The 13,593-nt window shown below is 36.0% G+C and overlaps 1 protein-coding gene across 1 annotated transcript; it reads left to right on the forward strand.

Moving 5' to 3' along the window:
- The first annotated feature begins 10,531 nt into the window (after positions 1-10,531).
- Positions 10,532-13,528, forward strand: mrps16 (mitochondrial ribosomal protein S16). Its single transcript, XM_088938321.1, has 4 exons — positions 10,532-10,680; positions 10,835-10,870; positions 11,085-11,345; positions 11,866-13,528. The coding sequence occupies exons 2-4, from the start codon at positions 10,858-10,860 to the stop codon at positions 11,997-11,999; spliced, it is 408 nt and encodes a 135-aa protein (XP_088794447.1). The 5' UTR covers positions 10,532-10,680; positions 10,835-10,857; the 3' UTR covers positions 12,000-13,528.
- The last annotated feature ends 65 nt before the right edge of the window (positions 13,529-13,593 follow it).

Consider the following 13,593-nt stretch of genomic DNA (forward strand, 5'->3'; position numbering starts at 1 on the left):
CAGGTCTGGAATCGAAACCCAGCCCCCAGCACCCAACAACGTTGACATTTGTTTTACATTGGTTGTATAAGAATTTTGTTGCCTAGCACAGTACAGTATATAACAGTATAATAATACCTGTGAAGAGTCATCATTATGATTCAAATCGTAATCTAGGGTATTACAAATTCTGAATTTATTAACACTCAGCCCTGGTCCTGGTAATCCTTGTGTCCGCTGGTTTTTGCTCGAGCCAAGTTCACAATAACTGAATTTCACCAGGAATGACAACACCCAAGATTAAAGCGTCATGAAAGGACTATGGAGCCTAACTTGGCTGAGGGCTGACCTCCTGGCCAGAGGACAAGGAGACCAGGACCCCCCTGCAGGGTGACCAAGGGGCAGCTGCAGAGGTGGAGGTGGGATGTAAGAGACAGGCAAGAGAGAGAGACAGGGATCTCATAGGTATTTATAGCGTTTGGAGAGGAATGGATGTCAGGGGTGATTGCTAATTACTGAGAGCTGAACTTGGTTATTGTCATCCCTCCCGAACTTTCATTATAAACTCCATTACTTGGTCAATCCAATAGTTTAACTAATAGTTTTCTGAATGAATGATTGTCATTATATTCAGGTGTTGCAGATTTTGAGCTAGTTGATTTTAAGATACTCAAAACTACTGAATGAGTGCTTTACAGATTTAATGGCATAAAACGACAAAATGGTTGCAATCAAGCAAATTACTAATTTAATAAAGGAATCTGTTAATAATAAAAATCGCATCTGGATCAATACCAAGCAGACACTGGAATCACCAAGACCGTGATTGGGAAACATTTCAAAGCCCACTTTGGCAATAATGAAATGTGAAATCCAATCAGTGTGAGACAGAAACATAACTACAACAGATAAATTCCCCAAAATACTATTTTTAGAAAAGCAGTTTAAGCACCCAAATTCAATAACATTGAGACACTGCAGCTTCGAGAACTCCAAACCTCACCTGACTGAGATGAACTACTTATCAAACCCAGGAAAGAGACCCCGTTTTTGGAACTGGTTGAGCTCTATGGTTTTGGTCTTCATTTTGCAGACTACAGATCATGTACTTTTTATTTATAATTTGTCCAACCTCTACCAATGAGTCTGCCAAACATTTTTTTTGCTAGTTCACCTACTTTGGGCTGTTAAAATGGTGTGGAGGTTTCGGTAAAAGTGAAACGCAAATGTTAGCAGAACAGATAATCAAATTGAAAAGGGAAAGAGACATTCCCATAGCATTTTGAGGAGGCTTTGTTCACCATACTAGGACTGGAGTCATGGGAGAGACTTTATATGGCTGAAACCATTCCATATCAGCATGTTCGCCTTCAATAATCTGCATTATTAAATGCGTATTTGATACAGAAATGGTGAATAAAACGTACAAGTCGCCAACAACGTGTGAAATTCCTCCTCTTCATAATTTTACCCCTGTGCCACCAATACCATGTCCTTTAACTTGCAGCTCATTTGGATTTTCCAGTATCTCTCTCCCACTGTTCCGTCCAATTAACTTCAACAAGTTGTCCAGACTGCCAGCTGATTCTCCCTCTCGGTGACACACAGGTCACTGCGCACAAGCTACCCAGAAAGGTGAACTGTGATGCCACTGGTGTCTTTAACAACAGAAAGCAAAGTGAGAAATCCGTTAATACCTGGAGAGGCTCAAGAGGGGAGCTGCTTAAGCATGTGGGCTGCAGAATTACAGGAGAGGTCGATTCCATGCTGAAAAGCAAAAAGATGAAACATAGTCTTTTGGCTGTTAAGCCTTCTTCGGGTACTACTTCATGATTGATATTTGTAGTGTTTTTTTCCTTCTTCCTACTCTTCAGAGTGGAATTAACCTCTACATTTCATTGTAATATTTATCAGTAGCTGTATTGCTGGCATTAATAAGCGAGGTTATATCCCAGGAGTCAGATTTACTTATTTTGTCAAGACATTTTTAAGTGTTGTAACTGCACTTTTACCTATCCAGTCGAAAAACACCTTTGATTGTAAATGTGGTACAAGACACCGATTCTTCACTGGAAATGTTTTCTATAGCCCCTTTGGAGCTACAACCAAGATGTAAAAAGATGGAAAAATATGCACACTTCTTTGATTTATTACGAGTCCAAAACTACTGCCTTTAAAACTGTAGAATATGATGTACAATGCAAATATTATAATTCACATAAAAACCTAGAAAGCCTTTAGACTGTAGGCTAGACAATCTTAAAGGAAAATCATTTAACAGTGGCTTTTAATCCTAGTCTCAAGGGGTCCTGTGCCCTGCTGGTTTTCACTCCAAATGGGCCCTTAATGACCATTTCTAACAGGTGCCTGTAACTGATCTGCTTGCTTGTTTACATTTTTTATTGGACTCAGCTCTTGGTTTCAAAAATACTCTTAGGAGGTTTCAGAAATACTCTTCTTAAAGTGCATTATTTTCTACAACTTCAGCAGATAGAATTCTGTGCAGTCTCTTCCCAACTGGCTAAATAATTATTTGCTCCATTATATCTGACTTAAAAGCCCTTAATAGGTGAAATATTGATGATTAACATGCATGTTTTTCCTTCAGTTTACCTCAGGACTATCAACCTCAATTCCTGGGGGGTCTAGTGTCTTCTGGGTTTGGTCCAAACTGAGTAGTCAATTAAACAATTAAGTTAATTATTTTCTTAGATATGTATAGAACTTTTATTAATGCATTGAACTGTTGTTTACTCAATATTTACCTATGAATCACTTTGGAGTCTGGTTAGAAGTACTATACTTATGCAGTAATTTAAATGTTTAAAACAACTATATAACTGAGTGCTTGAGTGGAGTAAAAAGTAGAAGACCTAAGTTTTACACCCCTGGCTGTAGTGGAATCAGTCCAGTGGAATCATGATTAATAACTTGGCTGGAGTCTACCAGGACCAGGATAGAGATCTCACGTATTGGTACTTGAAAAATCCAGTCTGGATTTCAGTAGCATTCCCATAACATGTTTGCCAAGCCAGTAAGTGATAATCCTCCAAAACTGCCATAAATCCCACAACTTTACCCTAAATATGTTTACTAATTCATAAACAAACATGTACTACTTGATAACTTGAGCCTAGAAAATACAAAATATTAATATATAAACTGAAATTACAGTAATTAGCAGACATAGCAGCTCCTAAGTATTGCAAGAGTGTCTAGGGTAGTAACGTCACCACCAGAGAGTATCATGTGCACACTATAAGACATTCGAATACAAGTTAAACTATACCAAGACATTTATTTAAAGTGCATCTCTAGAATCATCTGACAAAAATAACACTATGTATATTAAATTTTTTTACATTTTTTTTTCAGAACAACACAGACTAACATACCCAATTACTTATGGTGGGATATTTTTTACTCTTTTCTGGCATTTTATCATGCCTTCCGAGCATTTCTAACTTGTTTTTCACACAGAATTATCGCTAGAACGGTTTGTCTTGATAACCAAAAGAGCATGAGACCTCCGTAAGGGGACGAGCCACCTCCTGAGCTCAATGTCGACATTTTGGTGATCACGCAACGCAGATTTGCCATGCAAGATTCATTTTTTGTGCTAAATAATTATCTTAAGCGTCTATTCATTTGGCTATTTTTTTAAGAACCACTGGTCAGTGTAATAATGACGTTGTTTCGTTGAATAACTTTTCCAGTCTTTACTGGGTACAATGTTTATATTGTAAAAAGAAATGGAGACAATCTTCGATATATCATCTCCAAATACAAGACTACTGAAAGACTACCCAACAACGGGCTACATGTCTTCCAAGGCCATTGAATTTAGTAAGCAAATAAGCACTTTTGAAACTTTGAATTATATTCATTATTCCTTTCATTGATTTTGTTTATTGGTAAAGAATGAAATGTGGTTTCACCAAATACTTCTGAGTCATAAGGTCTAAGCCATGGATAATCATCAATTACATCAAATGAGTAGGAGAGTTTTTACTGATTTTCTGCCCAAATTAGGTCAACACCCCCCAAAAAATCAGTTCAATTGCAACGAAAATGTTTTACTAAATACATTTAATACTAGATTAATATAATTCTTTCATCAGTTTCCACATATTTGCAAAGTTGTTGAAACATAATTCATGTAATTCTTGGCAAGAATATCGAGAAAGAAATGGAATTTTGTCTATCTGGATTCTTAATATACAGATTATTTATTTTTTACGAAAGAATTTTAATTTGACCAACAAAGATAGATATACCCATTTGAGCCAAAAAACAAGAACTGAAAGATCCCAAAGTATTACACAAATACTTGTTTACAAACATTCACAGACCACATACCCATTCCTCCACCTTGGTATGGAAGACAATTAGAGAGTGTACTACATACTGTATTCATTAAGTGGTTTATTTGACTAATGTTAACCCTTAGTCCATTGTTCTGCAGAAAACCTTTGCAGTAATTAAGTTTTGTTCTTTGCAGTTATATTATCAGACATAATTGTCTACAGTACTTTTAAAGTTTAACTATTATTGTTCAGTCTTTCTTTTTTCAGTTACTACTGATGACCAGTGCTTCCAGAACTCTCTGCACAAGGGCACACACTCAATAATGTCATTAGTGCAACAGAAAGTTGACAAGTAACATACAGTATAGACACTAAATTGCATGCATTGTTTTCATTCATAATTCCTCTTTGATCAGTACATTTAATTAATTTAATTTCAAGCATCACTTTGAATATACATAAATATATAGCATTATAATATTTCATTATCATAGGGGCTTTGAAGAAACGTTATAGCAAAGCCCTGCTCACATGGAGTGGCAGTCTCTACATTTGATTCCAGCCTGATCCATACAATACAGCCTGAAGTGCATTTGAATACCAATTGAAATTTCTTTTGCTGTACAGAGTCACCTAGATAATGTTCACTTCAGCACTCCTGTGAAAACCAGGCAGGAGATGCTAATCGGTGGTAAAAATTAGGAGAAATATCTCCTTTCTGTGTACAACAGCATGCAAAACTCCTGACCTTACGAGAAAACTAATTTCAATGAATTGTAAAATCATATAGTTGTGGCAATAGTTGTTGATAACTGTGGAACACAATGCAAGTAATGTACTTATTATCAAATAATCGTAAATTGACCACTGAAATAACTATTATTTTAGTACTAGTAACAACATCTTAAAAAAAAAGACTTAATCCAAGACACCTCATAAGACTTAAGAATCAGAGCACTGTATTTGTTATTTTTATGGCATGTTGCTTGAAAGTGCTATTAGATTTAAGGTTCTTGTATTTGAAAAAATAATACTATTTATTGAAAAAAATACAAAATCCCACACAAAAGACCTATTCTGGGGATGAAAACACAAAGATATACAAAAATGTGAAGCTGTAATTAGATCATTATACTAACTGAAAAATACTTACTAATTGCATTACATTATCACACCCAATTGAAAACAATATTCCTTCCAAAGCACCCACAGATAGCTTAAATCATAATTACAAAAACAATCAGCAAATCAGTTGCCATGTTGTAATTCACTTTTATCATGTTAATTAAGCTAATGCTTAAAAGGCATGGCATTAAACTGGAAACGTCTAAATTGAGCCTGAAATGTGTTTTTCCCCCTGATCAGCCTATGAAAGAAATCTCTTTTTTTAAATACAATATCATGTTCATGTACAGTATGTATATGCTTAAGTATAAAGCACAGGGCTGTGTTAACTCTCTGATTTTAATTTATGTGGGAATTGTGCATATGGATTACCCAAATACGGTAATAACAAATGTGAGAAGTTAAAGTAAATGTGTCAAGATTGGATGACATTGCTGAATCTTTAAAAAGCATTGCACTTATATTCCCCTGAAAATGTTAACCTGCTAACACCAAAGTGATCTGAAGCCCAGCTTAAGTATTGTACATAGAGGTGAAACACTGTACGGAGTTGTAAGGTAACTGGTTGTATGACATAACCCTACAGTATACAGCCTTGAAATCTCTATAGCACACCACTGAGCCAGTGTAGTTCTTGAATGCTTTTGTATATTATAATATAATCTTAACCTTAAAGATAAAGTAAAGGACATCTATCAAAGCCAGGCTTTGGAATTATGTAGCTAATCCTCTTATTTTTCCTCGCAGAATACAATGCAAAACAGATTCCAATTCTTATTCAGCGGGGACAGTAAAATGACACAATAAAACGTCAAAAATGAGAGGCAACCAACTAACAAATAAAACCTTTATAAAGCAGATGTAAAAATCATCTGCGATCCAGTACCTGTATCTTACTGTGCAGCCATTTTTTGTGCAAAATCAGGTATTTTGTTTTCTTTGATCTACTGATTGTCAAGCTAAGAAACATAAGGGAATGGTATTTTTATTCTCGTGATCTTTTTTATACAAAGGTCCGACCGCTTCCAATATTTAATTTGTCACAGCATTCAAATATTATAGGTGTCAATTCAGGACATCTGAATTTATAATGATAGATGACAAAATTAACAGGCTGCGCCTTTCCTCATCATGAGGTGCCTACCATCTAAATCATCACCGTCTGTGCCCGCTCACACAGTCCCCGACGAAAACACTGGACAATGATATTCAATAAGGCCAAGCTTGTGTACGATGTTAATCGATTACGATGTTACATTTGTTTGCCCAGACCTCAAACAAAAAGATCATTTATCCCCACTGCTAGGTGTTAAGTGGATCTCCCTTCACAGTCATTCACATGTCTGTCATACAAAAAGATGCCAGTCCTATTTAAAGCAAGTGTGAAATCATAATGTTCCTTCACAGAAAGCCTGGTCTGTAATCGAGGGAAATATTAGTGTGATGTGTTCTTCTCCTGCAACACGCAAACACTGTGACCTTTGATTCACGGTTCACTTGCGAAAATCAATCTTTCCCCCCTATCATTTACAAAGGTTTGCCTGGTTTTTACAGGTTTATATAATCTTTTTTCCTACATCCATGAGTTTATCTGTTATTTTCTATTACTTTTTGTTATTCTGTTGGAGGACAGAAGTCCAGGAGTACTGATTCTAGCTGGAGTTTCTTCTCCAACTTCTTCCGAGTCCCTAATATTAATGAAATTGACTCCATCAGGAATACCAGCTCTGTTTAGTGTACAATAACATCAACAGTTTTGCATTTGTTAAAAAATATTATGAGCTGATGTATTAGTCACTTTTGAAAGGAAACTAAATGTTTAGTTCTCTATTTTCAAGGTAGCAGAAAAAACACATTCGATGAGTGTGAAACACAAATGCACAATATTCTTTATTATTCTGTCAATGAAAAATAATTCACATGTTTATTACTACACCAATGCCTCATAGATGCAGAATTTAATAAAAAGTTGTTACCAGCTGTTCCCTAGAAAACACTATAATTGATATTACACCACTTAAGTACCAGATTACAGCTTTTTTCAATCAATCAAAGTACTGAAGCAATAAATGCTCAAAATCACTGTACAAATCCTGATCACAGTAGACCGTGAATTATGAAGGACTGTGCAAATAGTGTCATCTACTTAACAAGCATCTTGCATAGGCATTTATAGTCTTTCACACAGCTTATGATAAAAGAACACTTTTGCTAATAAGGTAAGAAACACTGATTTTTGGTGTATTACTGTATGAGTTTAGATTTGAGGAGAAATTATTTAGATGTGAAAATGCAAAGAAAAGGTTTATATCTTTGCAAATATCCTCTGAAATATAACAAATGTCCACTCTTAAGAAAATTAAATCTCTTCTTCTTTATATTTTTGCAATTAATTTAATTGGAAATGACTGATAAGGAACTAGTAAAGGTTTGTTCCATGCTGAAAAGAGAAGAAAATACGTATATTTCGGCTGTGAAGCCTTCTTCGGGTGTGTACTTAATATTTTATATTGCTGCAAGGTCACTTGTATGTGTAATAATAGTGTGGTTTCTAGCTTAAACAAATGTATTATTATACATGTTATTTATTATAATTCAAATGCTATTTAAACTATCATTAAAATCCAAGGTTTCTAATATACTCTGCTGTCATGGGGTCATGCTTTTTACTAAGAAAATTCCTGAAACATTAGTACAATCTGAAAACCATCTAAATACCACATTTCCACCTAATATTACTGCAACCATAAATCCCATCAAAATAATACAAAACATTTTGACTGACATACAGTGAATGTGTGCCTAAGCAAATGTACTATTATTTGTCTTTATTACTCTGTGCCTTTCCAGTTTTGGTGATTATGAAACGTTGAATTTACTGAGGTAGTTAAGATACTGCTGGTTGGTATACAGCTTTGGGGTTTCGTTGAGGGCTAAGTGGAAATATGGGTATTTCATGCCTACATGTGACTTTGCACAATGTGTCTCAGTACGGAGAATCATTCACTCTCTGGCCATCACGTTATTGTCTCGGGAGAGGGCACAGGACAGAAGACAAACCACACTGTTAGGCCACAGTACCCTCATATTTACTGGTGAAAATGGAGAAGCCAAGAAAAAGCTTAAGAAGTAGATCTTATATAAATATTATTTTAAAATATTTGCATTATCGCAGATGAAATGGAATCCAGAATTTGAGCATTTTTTTTTCCACTCAGAGTATACACAACAATTAATCGTCTGGGACTTTATTATAAGTGATTTCATACAAGCCTGATGTTTTTTTTAAAAATCACATGAGAATATTTTGATTCATTTTCCACTTCCTTCGGAGGGATTACTGTAGTGAGAAGAAAAGTTTTCACTGGATTTCTGGAAAACGTCCCTACAGATTAGACAATATCACAAACACAAACCAGAACAACTTAAAATAAGAAGTGTTGCCTTATTTTCCCTTTTTAAATATAAAACCTGAAGGACTTTATGCATTTGACATCATTAATGCACTGTTGCCATCTTCAGGACATTAAAATAGTGCAAGCAGTCCCCAGAACAGCAGAGGATAATTCTTATGCAGCCACACATTTATAAATCTGCTTAATTCATTCCCCTAAAATCAATAGTTAACAATAAAAGAACATTTCTATTTTCTAATTGTAACAAACTGTAATCAGGAAAGAGCACGATACTGCTATAGTAATGACTTTATAAGATTTCTTATCATGTATTAGAATCCAGAGTTGATATTTATTGTATTTAAAGAAGCAATCTACAGTATGTGATTTGCCTTCCCCTGTTATTTCAGCGCCTTTAAAATAAATTTCATGCCAAAGTACTCAACCCTTTCTAATGATGATCTATTTTGTTGAATTACACACTATAAATTATATATAAATGTTACAATTTTAAACATATAGTTCAAATCAAAATCTGCCCCTCTTCTGTCCTTTCACTGCCGTTTTTTTCTTTTCTCTTTTCCTTCGCTTATATCTCTTCCACATCCTGTTTTTATATTATTGTTGAATCTACCCAGTTTGTTCAGGTCTGTCATGCTACGCTGATTGGTCCCATCTATTCGTTAATGTAATATTCTTTCTTTTTCCTGAAACACCAATACATGAATTGAACATAAAATTCACATGTACAAACGTTTGTGGATGAAGGTAGTTAAAGGTCAGTAAAAACTGTACAGATGATCAAAACATGTTAAATCAAAATATGCTGATTGGGTATGTATTCACCCCTGAGTCAATACTTGCAAATAGAGCTGCGAGTCTTTTTGGATAAGTCAATATTAACTTTTCACACGACGCGATTCAGAAATATTCAAGTCCTGTCCTGTGGGTTGGAGATTGTTGATGGACAGCAATTTTCAAATCTTCAACGGGTTTCCTATCAGATTCAAGTCAGGGCTTTGATGGGCTTCTCAAGGACATTCCTTGTTTACAGTACTCCTAATGCATAAGGACACAACACAAAACCACATGTCCAGCCCACACAAGAAATTACACTTTCAGTAAAGAAATAAAGAAAAAAAAATCATAAAGCCTTTGCTTTAAGGTAACCTCTTCTAAATGACCTATTTATCATTTTCAAAAAGAATAGTGTACATATTCCTGCTTTCTTATTCTCTAAATGCTAAATTAAATTACTGTTGACACGTCTTGCTCATAATAATAATAATAATTACTTTACGTTTGTGCTGAATGGTTTAATTTAATGTTAACCAGATTTGACTAAATCAATAGACAAAAGACAATTCAGGCACTCAAAGGGCACGGACTAAGGCTTCCAGTCCTATATCTCTAAAAAATCCTAGATCTCATTCAAAAATCCACAAAAGGTTACTATTCAGTAACAACACACTACAGACACAAGAATAAAAAAAGAACTGGAACAGAAAATATAATATGTTCACCCAGAGTATCTAGAGTATTCATATTATTTTATAGGGAGTATCGTAAAACTCTCGTTCCACAATGATCAAACCCTTATGCAACTTTTTATGCAAATGTGGATTTTTCATTTCTGCGCACAAAAAAGGATGAATAACTCTTCGGGTATTCGTCATCTGAAACGTAAAATGCCGAATATAAGGGAAAGGGTTAACTTTACAGTTCCGGGTCATACGTCAACAAATATGGCTGCGCCTTAGTCAATGTGACTCCTCGATAACAAAAAAATATTTTTCAGATATTCTGTTTATTTGAGGAGTACCGCCTTGTGGTGGTCGTATAATCCCAGCGGGAAATCACCGTAGGCTCGTCAGGTACGTGAATACTGTATTTTTCTCAAATTCTTTCACTTAATTTGCACTTGCAAAACGTTGACTGTCGTTCTTCAGAAAACATTTTCCAATTAATAAGATGTTAATTATTGCGAATGGGTATAATCGATTTTAAAGAGTGCTTATTTCGTTCTAGGTGTTGCTGACGAAGAATCCAACATGGTTCATCTTAGTAAGTATACGATTACTACTGAATCGAGGCAACGCAAAGGCATCAAACGAGTATTACGTTATTGAGTAATAGTGGCTTCCGATGAGTGTACCATCAATATGCTTAATATTACGTCCTTGAGAAACTGAAATTTTGTATAATCGAATTCTAGCGTCTGTTGTTTTTTACAGGACTTTTATGCAACTGCTTTCTCTGTTTTCCTCCCCCGCAATAGCACCTTCGTTGCTGAGACATTACCACGGAGGACATGTAGTGATCCGTCTGGCGCTGGGTGGCTGCACCAACAGGCCTTTCTACCGAATTGTGGCCGCTTACAACAAACGGGCCCGGGACAGCAAATACATCGAGCAGCTGGGATCGTACGACCCGCTTCCCAACATCTATAACGAGAAACTCGTCAGTTTCAGCTACGAGAGAATCAAGTACTGGATCGGCTGTGGCGCTCATCCCACTAAACCTGTGGCGAAGCTTCTTGGTGCGTTTTCTTCTGCCGGCAGTGGGGTCCTTATCTCGAGTCGGGCTGAATAGTGTCTGAAAGTAAAAAGCAAACCCGGCTTTTGTCTTATGCTGTATGTAACACATTTCTAGGCTCGAGAAAGATTAATTGATATCTAATTAGCGTATTCATTCAACATGTCCAAAAACAGGTGTTACAGAACAGTGCTAATGAATACCTCTAATGTATCTAGTTTTAAACGAACACTGCTCAAGATAACTTGATGAGTCTGGTGCAGTTTCACCTCCATCTGAAGCCCACAGTGCTGTGTGGAAGGCTTTCCTTTCTCAGTTCTTTTTGTTAAAAGAAAAATATTTTTTCTGGCTGTTGTATTTAGTGAATGAGGACCTAATGTTATCTGAGAAATGTAGCACCACTAGCACTAGGGAAACATGATAAAACATACATGTACAGCTGTAACTTTGACCTCAGTTCCACTGCAGAAAGGTCATGGAAGCTCATACATGAGATTTAATGTGGCTTTTCTTTCTGGCTGTAGGGCTGTCTGGGTTTTTCCCTCTTCATCCCATGACTGTGACAGAGGCAGAGCGCCGCAGGAAGAGAGCAGCTCACAGAGAGGAACAGGCACAGGCTGGTGAGGAGCAGGACGTGGCGAAACTGCAGGAGGTCTAGGGCCTGCCTGAGCTCTGACCTGCAGCCTTAGTGCCATGGTCTCATTTCCTATGGGAGGAAGTCTCCCGCACTGTCCTGGCAGACTGCTGCTGTCACCGAGACCACCACTGACTGACTGACTGCTCTGATCTGCAAGTTTCCTGGACTCTTCAGGCAAAATCATATTTTGTAAAAAAAAAGTGTTGTTTGTATGGCAATAAGTGTGCATCTCTAGCCCTTTTCAAAAATAATTCAAGAATACTGTTTTCAAGATTCTAGTTCGTGTGCTTTCCTCTACAGTAAAGGCAAGTGTCGACTCTGGTGAGAATCCTGCAGAGTGAAGTTTAAGAAGATAAGAATGAATGCCATGAGACCGCAATGCTGAGTGCTATACTGCCATGTCAGCTGCTTTTTTCAAACAGGACATTTTTAACTTGTTACAGTCTACACATGGGTAGCAGAATAGATTCCTACTTCTGTTCAAACAGTAGAGTGGGTTATCTTTCATTTTTCCTGATTACATAGTACTACTACTACTAATAAAAAAATAATACCTTATCTCTAGTATCATACTAAGACTTTGTAACTCTGCATAAGGTAAAGATCATCAAAGCTTCTCTGTGTCCATTCAGTTGACCTATATTATTTCCCTAGTTGATGCACTTATCCAGAGTGATGTAGTATATACAGTAGAGTAACTATACATGGGCTTCTTTCACAGATAGAAAAGAAAGATTTAGTTCTCTTTGAGATTATAATTTAACTGAGAATCTCGATCCCTTGGCATTTCAACAATACAGGTCAGTAGCTGCGTCAGCATGCGTAGGCTGCAAAGGAACAAGTAAAGGTTTGTTACCTGCTGAAAAGAGAAGAAAGGAAACAATGTTTCAGCTGTGGAGCCTTCTTCAGGTGTATGCCCAAAGAAGGCTCCACAGCCAAAACCTTGTGTTTCTTTCTTCTTTTTTCAGCATGGAATAAACCTTTACTTTTTCCATTTAAACAATACTACTTAAAGGTTTGTGAATATACCATTGTTTTGTTCAATGAATAAAATGAAGTTCAGAGTGAAACATCAAAAATGTTTATGAAGGATGGTCCTGAACAAATAACACAAATGAAGACCGTTCTATATCTGCTTCAATTATTATATCAGTCACTAGTTGCGTAAAAACCCAAAAAGGTTTGTATGGAATACAACATTTTTTTTATGCTGGAATATGTTTTACTTACAAAGGTCTTCAGTAATGTTAACTTTAAAAATACTTTAGATGAGACAAATTTGTCTGAGAAAGGTGTGAGTATACACTACTGTATTACTTTTCTGAAACATTCCATTCTCAAAACAAGGTGTATTCACCAAATGAAACTTGTTTAATGTTTCAAAATGGTGCTACCAGAAGACTCCACAGAGGCAGTTAATTTAATTTCTTAACCATTTGTTGAGGTGTAGGCTTTTGAAAAAGAAGGCGGAACCACTCTCATTTTGCTTATTGCATGACAAAGAATCTTCACCCTTGCCGATTATAGGAAAATAAACACTTCTTATCATGTGTTGCTTAATCTCATTTAAAAGCATCTTTACCTATTTTGTGAGTTTAAGATTACAAATGATTAC

This window comes from Atractosteus spatula, chromosome 20, assembly GCF_055471065.1.
Source record: "Atractosteus spatula isolate fAtrSpa1 chromosome 20, fAtrSpa1.hap1, whole genome shotgun sequence".
NCBI lineage: Eukaryota > Metazoa > Chordata > Actinopteri > Semionotiformes > Lepisosteidae > Atractosteus > Atractosteus spatula.